Raw genomic sequence first — 14,347 nt, forward strand, 5'->3', positions numbered from 1 at the left:
TCAATGTGTGTGCCCTTTTACTTTTCTCTACAAGGTCGTCTCTAAACGTTTCTTCGTAGAGCGTTTCTCGTTGTATGGCATAGACTAGAGAGAAATGTAGGTCCCGTTATATGGGTCCTTTTTCTATCTCTCACGTACGATTCCACCCCTTCAGTTGTGTGGGGTCCCATACTAGGCGCGTGCGCGATGGAAAAATCATGCCTGCTTGAAAAAAATACTGTAGGTCCACTGCGCAGCTTTCAGGGAATAGTGTCACCTGCTATACGCAAGTCCACGGCGTAGATTATGGCGGGGGAGCCGAGCTGCATTACTTACCCAGTGTTGATGATGGGGTTGATCCCGGATTAGTGCGGCGCCGCCGCAGAGACATCAACGGAAGGAGATCCCGGGAGTGGCGGATACAAGATCTTGTGAGGCCTCACATCTGCATGCCCGAGGGTTCATCACAACATAGTCACCCAGCTTTCCAAGCAGGCCCCGCACAGGGAGAACCCGCGGCACAGGAGAGGAGTGGGGTCTCTTGCCCTATGCAGTTTACAGAGACCTGACTTGCTTCGCCAAGGCAACCTGGTGCAGGTCTCCTTAGACGGGACACGGGGGCGTGACCTCTCTAGGAATGTCATGGCAGGCTGACCAAGCTACAAGGTGCCTGATATTTTGAGTGTCATTCAGGGCTGACTTTCCTAGTTATAACAACAGATGGTGTCATTCCTAGGCATTAGACTGGTCCGGGAACACTGTTTCCAGAACTCCCTAAACATAATTGTATCTCTTACAGATAGAAAACTCTTCATTCCGTTTACGTCCAGCCTTTTTAAGCAGAATAAAAGGTGTATGACTCAGGAGGGGACAGAATAGCACAAATATACAGAAGTTTGTGTTATAGGGTCTGACTCGCTGAGTAGGCAGCACACAAACACAATGTTCATATTTAATCGGGATTCTGCATATTCTCTTTTATGATACACCATTGACCTATTCGTGGCTATTAGCTTATATTTTTGGATAAAGACATAGTTCATTAACTCTTCTTTTGGGGGTCTGCCGATTCTCATGCTGTATTCCAGACACAAAGACGATTATAGTGTAGTTTGTGGTACAGTTGTCCTTTTGCTGTGAGTTAGGGTGACTCTGTAGGACAATTGAAGACACGTGACATTTGATTTAGATTCTTAGGAGGTAATGAGGACATTGAAATCTGGCCCAATAGATCCACATTTTTCTTTGCAACTTAGCTCCAGTGATAGTGGACCTCTTTGGGATTCTTTCCGTGTAACCGCTTACTGCTTATTCAATTGACACGAAGATAAAATAATTAAAGAAAATGGCCCAGCAGAATTCGGATAAGGTAAGTGGTGTTCTGGGTTTCAGTTTTGGATCTTTAAAACCTTTAAATAACTTTGTGTGGTTGTATTGTATAGCACGGCTCTAGACCCAGGATCCAAAACGATTACATGTGAACATGTAAAATCTGGCTATTTGTATGTAACATCACCTAAGGATTTTGCAAATTGTCATAAAATATCTAAAAACCAGCACAGTAATGAATGTTTGACTTTGTTTTGAACATTTCAATAATACATTGAGCAAATTATTTTAAATCAAAAATGTCGTTGCACATTGTTTTCAAGCATTTGTTTTGCAAATTGTACAAGCACATCACACCTCTAAACCATTCAATGCTTTTCCATAAAGCACCTGCCAAAACGCTTTGACATGCACGTTTCTCAGAACAATTTGCACAATAACTGTTCAAGCCTATGAATTGTTTAGCATGTTTCAGTTGCCCTTTTGCATGTTTCAAACACTATAAATTATACATTTAAATTGCAGCTATATTAAAAATGAAGGTTTGGGCTTCAAAGTCAAACCTGTTAACTTAGAAAGAATATCAGGTTGTATATTTCCTTAAGACCCCTGAAAAATATCCACCCAAAACTGTAACATTGTACACACTAGATTAGAAAATCTATTTACGCATTGCCTGAAAGTGAATTAAAGCATTTTTAAATATTGCTTTTCAGACATCAAAAGATTTTTTGCTACAATAAATAGCAAAGCATTCTGGCCATACATTTATATTCAGAGTAAAGCCGCTTTGCAAGTTAATTTGCACTCATGCAGATACTATTCTTATTTTCTTGAGATGTATTCTTTATATCACTTTTAAAAAATACACTTTGGTTTTAAGACATTTTCAAAAATACTTTAAATACAATGTTTGCAGTTTTGCAGCAAGGTAAATAGGTTTCCTTGCAGAAGATTTACACTTAGGACAATGACTTACACATGTATTCCTGTTTACTGCTTTGAGAAAAGAATCATTGTATATGTTGGCTATAAAAAAGGATTAATCAATGTTTGCACATTACCGTAAAAGCAAATCTTCTCACTTAAGTTAAATTCAACTGTTTCCAAGGTTGGGAATTTCAGTAGACCGTCACCAATGGTTTCAACTGGTTTTATTTGTAGCATGGGGTTTTCCAGACAGTCACTTTGTTTACTGTGGGTTTGGCAAGACAATATATAGCTTGGATATAAATACTCCCAAATCCTAAATATTTGTGTCAAAGTTCAATATTTTAAACCAGTCTGTTCAAGCAAACCGCCTTTTATTTTATAGCTCAGACCTAGGTTGGGAGCAACAGAGCTCTGTTCTAAAGAAAAACTGTGGTAGTGATAATCAGTCATCAAGTACCTTTAAAACGGCATAATGCGTTTTTAAACATTGCCTTTTATAATCCGAATGCATTTGTGAATTGTCATATTAAGGGCTAGAACCGTTTTTTCAGTATGCTTATTATCTTTTACTATATTCCCATGGTGGTAATTCCAAGTAGGTTTCTGCTCATCTATTTGGAGCACTTTACATTGGTTTTTATATATGATCTTTGAGGGGATGAAACAAGGCATCGTCTTCTGGTTAAATATAATAGCACAATTGGATACCTTAAACAAGATTGGAAATGCCACTGTAATCAACCATAATGTTCTTCACCACTGTTAAGTAGACAAAACCCCCTGTATGGTAACCATTGATTGAACACCATGTGTAACTGTTGAACTTCAATTGTGGCAACCCAGGCACGTACATGTGATGAAACCCTAAAATGAATTGTTCAGATTGCCTGTAAAATCACTTGTGTGTAGCCTTTGATAACAACGTTATGCACGAGCCAATGCAACCGCATATTTAATTTAAAATGCACACTTTCTAATTTCCGTTTTGCCACACGCTTAAGGAAATATCAGCTCTTCATATTGCCTTGCGAATTTATCCAGCCTTTTTTAACTGCCTCTAACATCAATGCTTTCTCATCATGCATTAAGGGCTACATGAAACCCTTTTGCGCAGTGCTACAAAGAAACCGAAGCCTGTATCTCGTGAGGGTAAAAAATATGACGAGCAAGGTTTCGTGTAGATCTTTCAAAGTAAAGCCATTCCTCGCAGTAACTGAAATGAATTCACTGTTGAGTCAAGCACATAACGAGGGCTTTGTTTCATTTATTGCTTTGTAAAGCAAAAGCGTATGTGTAGAAATACCGCATTTTACATGCAGCAAGGAATCGATTACACACATCCGAACGTGAACGTTTTGTCGATGTTTTGAATGCCTGCATTTTTTTTGTATATTTCTTTAGGCAAAAACTATACATGCATCGTTGCTTTTAGATACTCGGGGAATTTGGTGACTGCTAATGTAAGAACAATCGAGATCTTTCTGCGGCGAAGTATATGCTGCCTCCTAGATTGGGAGACGGGATTACAGCTAAACGCTCGTGGAATTGAAATCCTAAAATGGAAGCCGCCTTGTGGAAGGCTGCGTACAAAGGGGCACGTAATTGCATTCTCTACATCTGTTGCCAGGCAGATTTTCGAAATCTACATGGTAACTTGTAAAACATCAATCGGATTCTGATAACTGTGTCCACCGTTGGTTGGAAATGCTTCTCCCGATCTTATATCGGTTTATTTTTTTGTTTGGTTTAATGCGTTTGTAGATCTTGCTTACTTTTTAATATTTTTTTTTAGTTTAGTTAACGTCCCTTTTTTAAGGCTCGTATTTTGGCCATGTTACCATATTAGACTCCCTATATTTTTTTTAAAATCAATACCTTGTTTTAATAATTTGGAATAGGATTAGGAATACTGGTCCGTTCTCTAACCTGGTTTAGATTTGTTTTCAATTAAGTGTATTGTCCCATATATTATTAAATCTTTCAGTGCTTCTTCCGTCAGTAATATTCTGTGCAAAATTATACAGAAGTGTTTAAAAGTGAAGCTCTCCTTTTGTAAACATTTTTTAAAATATCTGTATTTAAGCACTAACAGTTACCCATCTCTTGAACCCTTAATAGTGATTTGATATTCCTAGTTTTTTCTGACAAGGTCCAACGTAGTGATATTTTTTGCATCCTGTACTTAATTTCTTATAGACATCCAAACATTTTCTAAACGCATATCTTAAATAATATAGTTGCCCATGCATTTTTAAACATGTTTTTTTACATAGCGTGTAACTGGTTCTAGCCACTTATCAGTTGTTCCACTCCCCTTTTCAGTGGTCTGCATCACAAGCTTATTCATTTATTGCTTTTTCATTTATTTGGGCTCCACATTGTTTTTTTTTCTTTCTGTTATTCCCTTATCCTAATGTTTGATTTGATGGCTGGTGTTTTATCTCCAACACACATTGCCATTTCCTGTCCTTTTTTATCAGCTCTCTAACCGTGGGGTACTGTTTGTGTATGCCTTCTTTTTTAATGCAGGTAAAGGACTAGATGCTGAGGCAGTTAGTTAATGTGCAGAGGATGACACCATTTATCCATATAGGCACAGTGAGGTGAGGAGCACAATTCTAAATGGAATAACCTTAGAAATAATGTGGGCCTACGTAGAGCTTTTGAAATCTCACAAACATGCTTAACTCTGCACTGTGATTACAGCTCCCAACTCTCCAACCAAAAATAAGGGAGCTGCTAGCTTTAGAGTGTGCACGTATAAACATTAGAATACATAGTGTTGGACCACATCTAGAGAGTAAAATGAAAACCAAGTAAACTGACAAGCTGGTTGACAGTGGTGGCAAGCTGTTTGCTTGACTTGTGGTGAGTCTTAATTGACATGTGTACTGAACCTAGCATTTTTATTTCTATTATAATTGGAGACATGCTTAGGTGAACCTTGCTTGCGTAATAGCCGATATGCACTGTTATCTATGCAGTACATCTCTTGGGAACAAGGACGTTTTTATGTGATGTGCATGAGGCAATAATACAGATTTTCTGTGTAGAGGTCCTGCACCAGTTTAATTGGATGATTAGACTAATTAACTGATGCCCCTCCTTATTTTGTTGGTAGCCATGACATTAACTGCACCCGTTTTTATGTGGGCCAATTGATGAAGGTAATCTAGTGGAGTGTGCCTTTTTGCTATGTGGGTTATCTGTTAAATTGATGTACAGTTATACTCCTTGATCAAATAGGTATTGTTGAGATCAGGGTAAAATTGCTTTACATCTGTCAGGAAATGAGAACCTTGTATTTTTCAAGGAAAAGTGGTCCTGTGCCTTGATCTTTTTGGAATAATAGATACGTTATTTGCTTTATATACCCATGTACCTCAAACATGGAGTTCGCCATGGAGGTGTGGGGGGTGTGTGTGTGTAAAATATATAAATGTTTTTTTAAAACCACCATAATTTAGCTGTTTTTTCTATTATTTTATTGTACATCTCAAGAAGGATTTCCAGTTTCACTATGTTGAAAAAAGTGTGATGTATATGTTACCTTTTTTCCAAAAGGGATTTCCGGAAACTAAATATTCCCAGTCAATGGTATTCCTCTAAATGCACGAACTCTGGCTTTCTTTGAGCTTACAGAAAAAGGAATTTGTGTAGTGAATGTTAGTATTTTTTAAAAGTTACAGTATTTTTTCTGTGTAGTTATTACTCCCATGATGCCGTGATAGTTGAGTTGTTTTCCCAAAGGTGTTACTAACCTTTTTATGTGCCTGTCTTGTCTGGGAGCCCTTCATGCCTGTACACATAAAGTTGTGCCCTGTGTGGTCTCTGGGAGTAAAAGGGGGGGCACAGTACTTACTTCACTCCTGCCACCCTTAATACATAGGATTTATGTAGAAACAAAGCTTTGGTTATAGGTTGTTGACCCTAGAAGTTATTATTGTATTTATTTTGATATTCCCAGCAGAAGTTTCATATGACTTGTATGTTCTTGAGTTCTATCTAGGCCAGTTTTCTGATGGATTAGTGGGTGCAATCTAGAATATGGAGTGTTGTGAACAATTCTACTTGTGGCATTTGGGAGTTCTGGACACACATCAAACGTGTCTGAAAGAAATGTGAGCTCTGAAGGCACTTTCTGTGATATGCTACACAGCATTTGTACTGCACCAAATCACTGTTGTATTCGTCCGTGTGCCTAGACTGGTCTGAAAGCTGACATAATGTACCTCTTCATGGGATATCCAGAATTTAGGGCAGTGAAAAAGTATTGGTGAGAAGTTAGGAGGGCGATAATGCTACAAACACAGGAAAGGGAAAATGCAGAGGGCAACAGAATAAGTTGTTAACACTTGGTTGTAGGAAAATCAGGATATGGTGTTTCATATATTTGTATTGCAGAAAGAATGTATATTTTAACATGTTTGGAATGAAATTGAAAGTCTGTTTAGCTGCATGATGAATGTGATATGGGCTTAGGATGAAATACGACTGCTGTGAAGATCACCTGAATTCTGGGCAACATATGCACCAACCTCCAATGAATAATACATTATCTCTTGTGGATTCAAACTTCCACACATAAAATTGTCACCTAGTCTGCAGAGGATGCATCAAGATCACATTTGCAGGCATTCTGGGATCGCCACAGGGCAAACTTTGGAATATTAGTAATTCTGGGACTGTAACCCCCAAGGGAAAACACTGACTCAGTGAAGAATAGACTGTTTGAAATGTGAATGCAAGTTGGAGAGTAAAAATGTGTGACAAGCCTTTATGGACGACTGACACATTTCAGCATTTGTTTTAAGTGTGTCCCGCTTAAATGGGAATGGCTCTCAGGATGAAAATGATTTTGAGTTTGTGTCAAAGGGAGCTTGGGTATGTGCCTATTTTCACAAAGGAGCCTAAATCTCAGTTCCTGATGGAGCTGATGGATTGACGTTGATGTTCGCTGGGCAACCTCGCTGGGCAACCTCGATTCAAACGCCAAAAGCCACATGTTTTATGTACGTTTATGAATATGCTCATATATTTAAAGCTATCCTAAAGGTTGTCTGCGGATACAGACGTACAGTACAACCCAAAGCAAAGTACATTTTGCCATATATGTTATGTTATTGCGCTTTTGTATAGCACCTTATAGCCCATTCGTATGATCTCATAGCGCTTTGGGTTGAACGCCCTCAGGGACCGTAGTCCAGGTCAGTGGAGAAAGTAGGGTAGTAAATAGTGCTTGTGTGCACTCAGTATGCGTGCAGTCAGTGCGGTTTACGTGGTGTGTAGCTGCATTCTAATGCTAGGTGTGGTGCAGTGGTTGTGTGAAGTCAGAATGTGTGCAGCAAGGCCGTTGACCTCAGAGTTTGCATTCTGGCAGTGGTGGAGCTTGTGTATGAGATTATGTGTGCAGCTAGGCCTATTCTTTTTGGTGGGGTATAGCTGTGTTCTAAAGACTGTTGCAGTATGCATGGGGGTGTGTAGGTATGTGTGCAGCTAGGCCAAAATTGATCGAGGGGTATAGCTGCTTTCTATTGTTTGGTGTAGAGGGGAGAGTGAGCATATCGCTATGTGTGAGTGTCTGTGCGGATTGATGGGAGAAGCCTATTTCAGATTACCTTCCAGTGCCCACTGAGTTGATCGTATCTATTCTAAAGGTTTGGAACATTGGTACGCCGGGAGAGATTCTCAGTCTAGCGCATAGTTTGATTACCAGGCTTGAGTTTGGCAGTGTCACCGTTGTTGAGTGGCCCCATTCCTAATTTATATTGGGTTAAGCGAATTGCAGGTCTATGGTCATCCCTGTTGAGTCTGCCATTGTTTATTAGGAAGATACCTTCTCATTGTATAGTTACATCAGTTCTGTTCTATCGGACTTACGAGTCCTAGCTAGATTCGATAACTGGTGTTCAGGGGACACAGCGACCAACAACAGCCACTATGGTCATCTGTGTCTTGTTGTGTATGTAGATTGTTTATTGGAGGACACCTTTTCAGTGTGCATTTACTTAGTTCTGTTCTATTGGACATACAAGCACATCCTAGGTATGAAGACCAGTACTTTGTATGCCCGAAGGTCAGGCAACAGACCAGGCCATGATGCAAGTGGTGTGTCTGAACTGGCAGCGTTATATGCAGCGGGGGTTAGTGTTCCTGATCTGGTGTGCGTTGAGAGTATTGATGACGGGTGGCAGCACCTCGAGGTCACTTGCAGGAGCTTGCCTTGCCAGATATAGGAGGTACTTCTAGTCATGCGGCACATTTTCAAGTTGCAAGCTACTATCCAGCCATAACTTGCCACCTCACTTCTATACAAACACATAACACACCATGTCATACTCGCCAAGTGTCAATATCACTAGCTAGAGGTGAGTGCAAATTTTGCACACTGCTCCTGGGTGTCACATGAAACATGCAAGCTATCATGAGACTAGTTAATACCCCATTCTTTGTAAGAATTAAGTGAATGTGCGATTGTCTGTGAAAGCACAACATAGTTGGGGGACTTGTGTATTGGGCTCTTCCGGTTCCTGACCCCAGTACCAGTGGTAAAAATGGTAAAAATGACTAGCTACTATCTATGTAGAAAGTCCCCCGTCCACTGTCTAGAACGTCAGTTGCACACCATTCGTTACTTTCCAAGGGTGAATTATAACTGGTCTACTGATTAATATAAAGATAATTGTAGCCTGACCTCTGATAGTGCATCCATATATAAGTGAAATGTCTGATTCATCCTAAAGAAGGTTTAAGAAGTAGAGACTCTGACCCTTGTCCTGGAGTAGAGAATCAATTGTAATTTTATAGGATTGTCCTGGTTAATCAGTTTCTTCTTTCCTGATGCCTCCTCTGCAGTGTAGGTGACTGAAGGTTTGCATCCACAATAGATAGTATTCAGTGGAGGTTGGTGCATACGTTGCCCAGAATTCAGGGGGTCTTCAGAGCTGTATAGACGTAAGTCTTAATTCAATGTACTCCAAGTGAGGCGGTTCACCTGCGCTCAATTTCAGTATTTAAAATAATTATAGTAAGGCTCCTTCTTTAAATGCATAATTGTAGTTTATTGCAGTTAAACAGATCCTTTGTGCGTTTCATAGTCATTTATTTTCATCTTATTCGGTCATGGCTGTAGCTTGAATTTCTCAGAAAAGGTCTCCTTTCAGTTGGTCCCTATTCTTCTTTTTCTCTAAACCTCGTTGGTGGATTGATTGAACGTAATTACACTCTACACGTGTGTTAGGCAGAATCCTGTGTAGTTCCCTTGGGGACCACTGCAAGAAGATTAAGACTACAGGTGTTGGCAGTAAACCCAATTTCTCAAGAAGAGTAGGGCTGTATGAAGAGTATACACAATAGGGCTAAAAACACAGTAGAACAAACAAACACTGACCAGAGCTTTGTATCAAAAGTATATAATTATTAATTTAAAACACACTTTAGGTAATATACTAGCACTCTAATAAAGCAGGTTAAAACAGAGTCAGGTAAAGTATACACACTCCTCTTAATGATTATTAAACAAGTCTAAGTCAAGGCACCACTTTTTGTTAAAACAGAGGTGAGCGTGTAACATAGATGGCACTCCAATAATTCGTTCAAAGGGGGAGAAAAGGGCAGTTCAGAAAAATAAAACGGGTCCCAACACTTTTCTAAAGTTAAAGCAAATTACTGAAGGCAGTAAACACTGTAGAGCCAAAGTTCATAGGCCAGGGCCACTTTAAATGGAGCAAGGCGGAATGTGCCCAAGCTCGTACAGTTTAAATGCACTAAAAAGTCTTTGCACCAAATGTTCAACAAGAGGTTGGTTCAACACGAAAGAGGAAGTTAGAATGTCTGGAGCCAACCCAGTTTAGAAAGCCAAGGATTTAAGGGTCACCTTTAGCAATCTGTAGAAAGGGAGGCCAGACAGGACACAGTACCTTAAAGAGAGAGGATGCTCCAGCGGGGGCAGTTGTTCCTGGCAGTGACTGCAGTTCGTGGTTCTGACCAGGGGAAGAGCGGATCTCGTCGAGGAGGAAACGTGGAGTCGTTGCACTGCACAGGGATGAAACCAGCCGTGGAGTTCTCGATTTAAAAGGTGCAGTCCTTTTATTCGCGGTCCAAGTGGTGAAGCTTGGCTATCCGCCTGCCGTGGTGCTTGGCACGGGCGATTCGACCAAGAGACGTCTTTGGAAGCGAAAAGAGGTGAACTGGTTGATCCTACCAGCTCAAAGGAAGAAGACTCTCCAGCAGAAGATCTTCTCTTGTCGTTGGGAAAGTGGTGAGTTTGTTGCAGCAGGGCTTCACTCGTGGTGTCGTCGTTGCAGATGGCTCAGCTTCTTCCCTCTTCGGATTCTTAGGTCCTGTGGCGACTTCTGAAGTTCCAGTCCCAAAGGCCCTGCTTTTATGCAGAAAACCCCCATTTAAACAGCCTAGCTGTCACTCACACATGCTACGGCTCACCACTTGGCCAATCAGAGTAGAGTGCGATTTGGGTTGCCAAGGCAACGCAGTCCAGGGTGCCAATTCCCCCCTCCACCATTCCGTGGAACCCAGACAGAGAGGCACCATTTGGAGGGCTTCTGTGGAGAAGCCCGCCAAAATAGTGGAACAAAGGGCTCGACCTTGGTCAGAGTTACAGAGACAGACACAAACGCCATTTTGGAACCGAGTTCTGACAAAAAGACCCAACCGTAGATTTAATATTAAATAAATCGGCGGTATCTTTAACATTGCACCAACAAGTGGTGCGTTTAAAATCAATGGGAAAATCCCATAGAGAATATTCCGGTGGAATATTTTGCGTGGTAACCACTGCCACCAGCCAGAAACTCGACAAGGGGGAGACTGGACAGTGCCCCCTTGAAAAACAGACCCAGGGGCAATCGAATTACCCCTACCAGTACTCCCACAATATGATGGTTTGTACTGGTTCTGTTCACAATTTAAGACTAGTAAAGTCAATGGTGACTTTACATGCCCTGGGAGACAGTAGTCAGTCCCAGGGTATGGAGTCTGTTTGGGGGTCACTATGACACCCCTGTGTTACTGCACTGAGAGTGCTGTGTAACACACATATAAAACAGATGATACCCTATGGGGAAATATACCCCATAGCCCATAAGCACACAAAAAGTCAGAAATACCTGAAATCATGCCTAAGAGTGGGAGGAAGAGAGTCTCACTCTTAGCAGGAGAAAAAAACAAACTCCCAAAAAATCCAGCACAGCTGCTGAGGGACTCACTAGGTTTGGGAAATTAGCCTTAACAGAGAATTCTCCCTAACAATGTGTTTCACCACATACCTCTGGAAATAAAATGTATATCTTTACCGCAATTTGCATACTTTTTCTTTCAGGCTTGTCAGACATATTTCTTATTGTAGTAGCTCTGTAGATGAGGATGGATATGCTAGTTCATCCTCTCTAGATTCTGCAACACCAAATCTGCGTGATCTCTCCTGAGGAGCCACACTATAAGTGTGGGTAAACGCGTGTAGAGAGTAATTAAATTCAGCCGCTGACTGGTGTGAGAAACCAAAGGGTGTCTCACCCGCGGTGGACAGTCATAATATCGAAAAAAAAATGTTGACAGACAAAAATGTCGACAAAAAAATGTCGCAAAAAAAAAATGTCGACTTTCGTTTTTTTAATTATATATTTATTTTAGGGGTTCGGGAGTTAAAAAAAAAAGGGAAAAATTTAAAAAAAAATTTAAAAGGGGGGGTTAGGGGGGGAACCCCCCCCATTTAAAAAAAAAAAATGCATTGAAAAAAAAGTCGACATTTTTTTTTCCGACATTTTGACTGTCGACATTTTTGTTGTCGACATTATGACTATAAACCCTCACCCGCTAGTCCTCAGGGACTTGTCATCCAGGTGGCCAGGACACAGCCATCACTTTTGGATCCAGTTCCTGGGGGTGGACCAGTGCGGGAGGATTACCTGGGTGAGGGGTCTTCGGGGATTGGGGGCGAGGCAGCCGGTGGCGAGACACGGGTTTCCTCCCTTTCCTGTGCCCATGATCCCTCTGGATTCTCCGGTGTCCCAACTCTCCCACCCACCCACCTTTCCACACACACACTGGGCCGAGGAAGAGGGCGACTGAGAGTAATAATAACACATCGAATAGGACATGCCCCGCTAATTGGGTCTGGCAAAGTCAGGCACTTGACTCTAAGTGCATACATCTGATAGCAATTCACTCTCCTCAAACCGATAAAAGGTGGAAAATAGCGACACACTATGAGCAAGGTGGCACACGATTAAGTGCTGAACCTCCGGGGCAAAGGCAAACCTACTGGAGCAGATCAACGGACCGAGGGACCAGAGCTGCGGGTGAGAAGCCCAGGAGTTCCCTGCAGGAGGTCGTTGCCTCCAAAAGGCTGCGAAAGACATGTGGAGAATACCGAATCCCATACAAGAAAGCTGCATTGTGTTTCAAGGACGCCAGCGACCCTCCCGGGTGAACGGCAGAGTTGGGGAGGCACGTGTGTGGATGAGATGCGAAGAAAGGCAGACCTGCGAATGAATCTTGAAGTAATGATAGCTGTTAAGTCAGCGATACTGAGTAATGGAGTGGTCCGCCGAAAGAAAGTAGCTGAAACGTTTGTAGCGATAAAGTGAATGAACTGTAAAAGCAAGGTGATTGAAATTGACCCAGAGTAAAGGGTAGAGTAAAAAGGTGAACGTTGAACTTAGGTGCAAAATACAGTGAACTACCCAGACCAGGAAGCACTGGGACAAATAACAATTCAATTAAAAAAACGGTTTATTTGTATCTAAAAGTCCATAAACCAGTACTCGCATAAATATGCACAATCCATTGTGAAAATTAGAACAAACAAAAAAAACAGTCCATTTAATAAAATAGTTTGCATGATCCATCTTATAATAAACAAGAGTTAAACGTGCACAGTCCATGCTCAGAACCTACAATTTGCAAAAACACAATAGAGGGAGCAGTAGTATAAAGTTCTGCATCTGGGTAGAAGGAACCACATTAGCTTTTGAGATCAAGCATCTTGTTATGGGACATCCACAAAGCGCTTTTGTCTAGTCCATGCCTTCCTCAAATAGTCTGACGGGCCCCAGGCAACGATGTGTGGTTCAGCACATAACAGAAACGGAAGTACCCGGCGACACTGAGTAAAATTTGCTTTTGCCAAAAGTGGGGTAATAGTCTGTTTCCTAATATCATGATAACATGGACAAAACAAAGTGTAAACGGTTTTCTGTCCTACACCCCACAACCCGTGCAGGCCAAATTCTGCTCCTGCCATTCCTTTGTAATATCCCTCAACATCAATAAATTAAAGCTTGCACTAAGTGTAAACGGTTTTCTGTCCTACACCCCACAACCCGTGCAGGCCAAATTCTGCTCCTGCCATTCCTTTGTAATATCCCTCAACATCAATAAGTTAAAACACGCACTAAGTGACCCATCAATATGGCTGAATGGTATCCCATTTCGTGATGGAGTGTTGCCTACTGGACGCAAGAGCTAGGCCAATAGATTTGCGTTTAACTATGATAATTGAACAAAAGGCCTTCTTATACGCATTCCTCTCTACTGTTATTAAAATTTGGGCGGGCATTGTAACGATGGTGCATTCATCTGATAGACAGAAACAAAAATGTGTTTCAGCCATTGTGTTTTTTGCCCATGGGAGCCCCGCAACATAGAAATGCTGTGTGTGTGGAGGTAGCTCTCGAATTTTCCCAAATCCTCAGCCAGTGCTGAAAAGGTGCTTCGTACCAATCATCACCGATGTGAGTTATGCCCAGTTCTACATGCACAGCATCATTAGGGGCGGAGCTTGGAACTCCCAATAGTTTTTCAAAAAATGGTTCTCTGTGACTTCAATGTGTTTTCCATCCCCCACACTGCCACCCTGTAGTTAGTCACAGCCTTTGTTTGAGTACAATATACCTCCTTGATGAGACCCAACGGTTGACCCTGATACATTTTTGTAAATCCTGCAATGCCGCACAGCACCTTTTTCATTTTATTGCTTTCTCTGTGCACATGGGCCATTCCCCTCCAGTTGTCGGAGAAGCAAATACCTATATAGTCGTCCTTGGTGACCCTAGGAATAACTGACCCATTGCTCAGCATAGTACGCATT

General features: G+C 41.4%; 1 protein-coding gene across 2 annotated transcripts in view; it reads left to right on the forward strand.

The window, feature by feature from the left end:
• Positions 1-270: 270 nt before the first annotated feature.
• Positions 271-14,347, forward strand: part of LOC138566953 (zinc finger protein 208-like) — a 644,285-nt gene continuing 630,208 nt past the window's right edge. For both annotated transcript variants that reach the window (XM_069644731.1, XM_069644732.1), the window contains exon 1: positions 271-1,348. In XM_069644731.1, coding sequence (XP_069500832.1) covers positions 1,325-1,348 — 24 coding nt within the window. In that variant the 5' untranslated portion in view covers positions 271-1,324. The remainder of the gene's footprint in view (positions 1,349-14,347) is intronic.

This window comes from Ambystoma mexicanum, chromosome 2p (assembly GCF_040938575.1).
Source record: "Ambystoma mexicanum isolate Mex_15411 chromosome 2p, UKY_AmexF1_1, whole genome shotgun sequence".
NCBI classification, from domain to species: Eukaryota; Metazoa; Chordata; class Amphibia; order Caudata; family Ambystomatidae; genus Ambystoma; species Ambystoma mexicanum.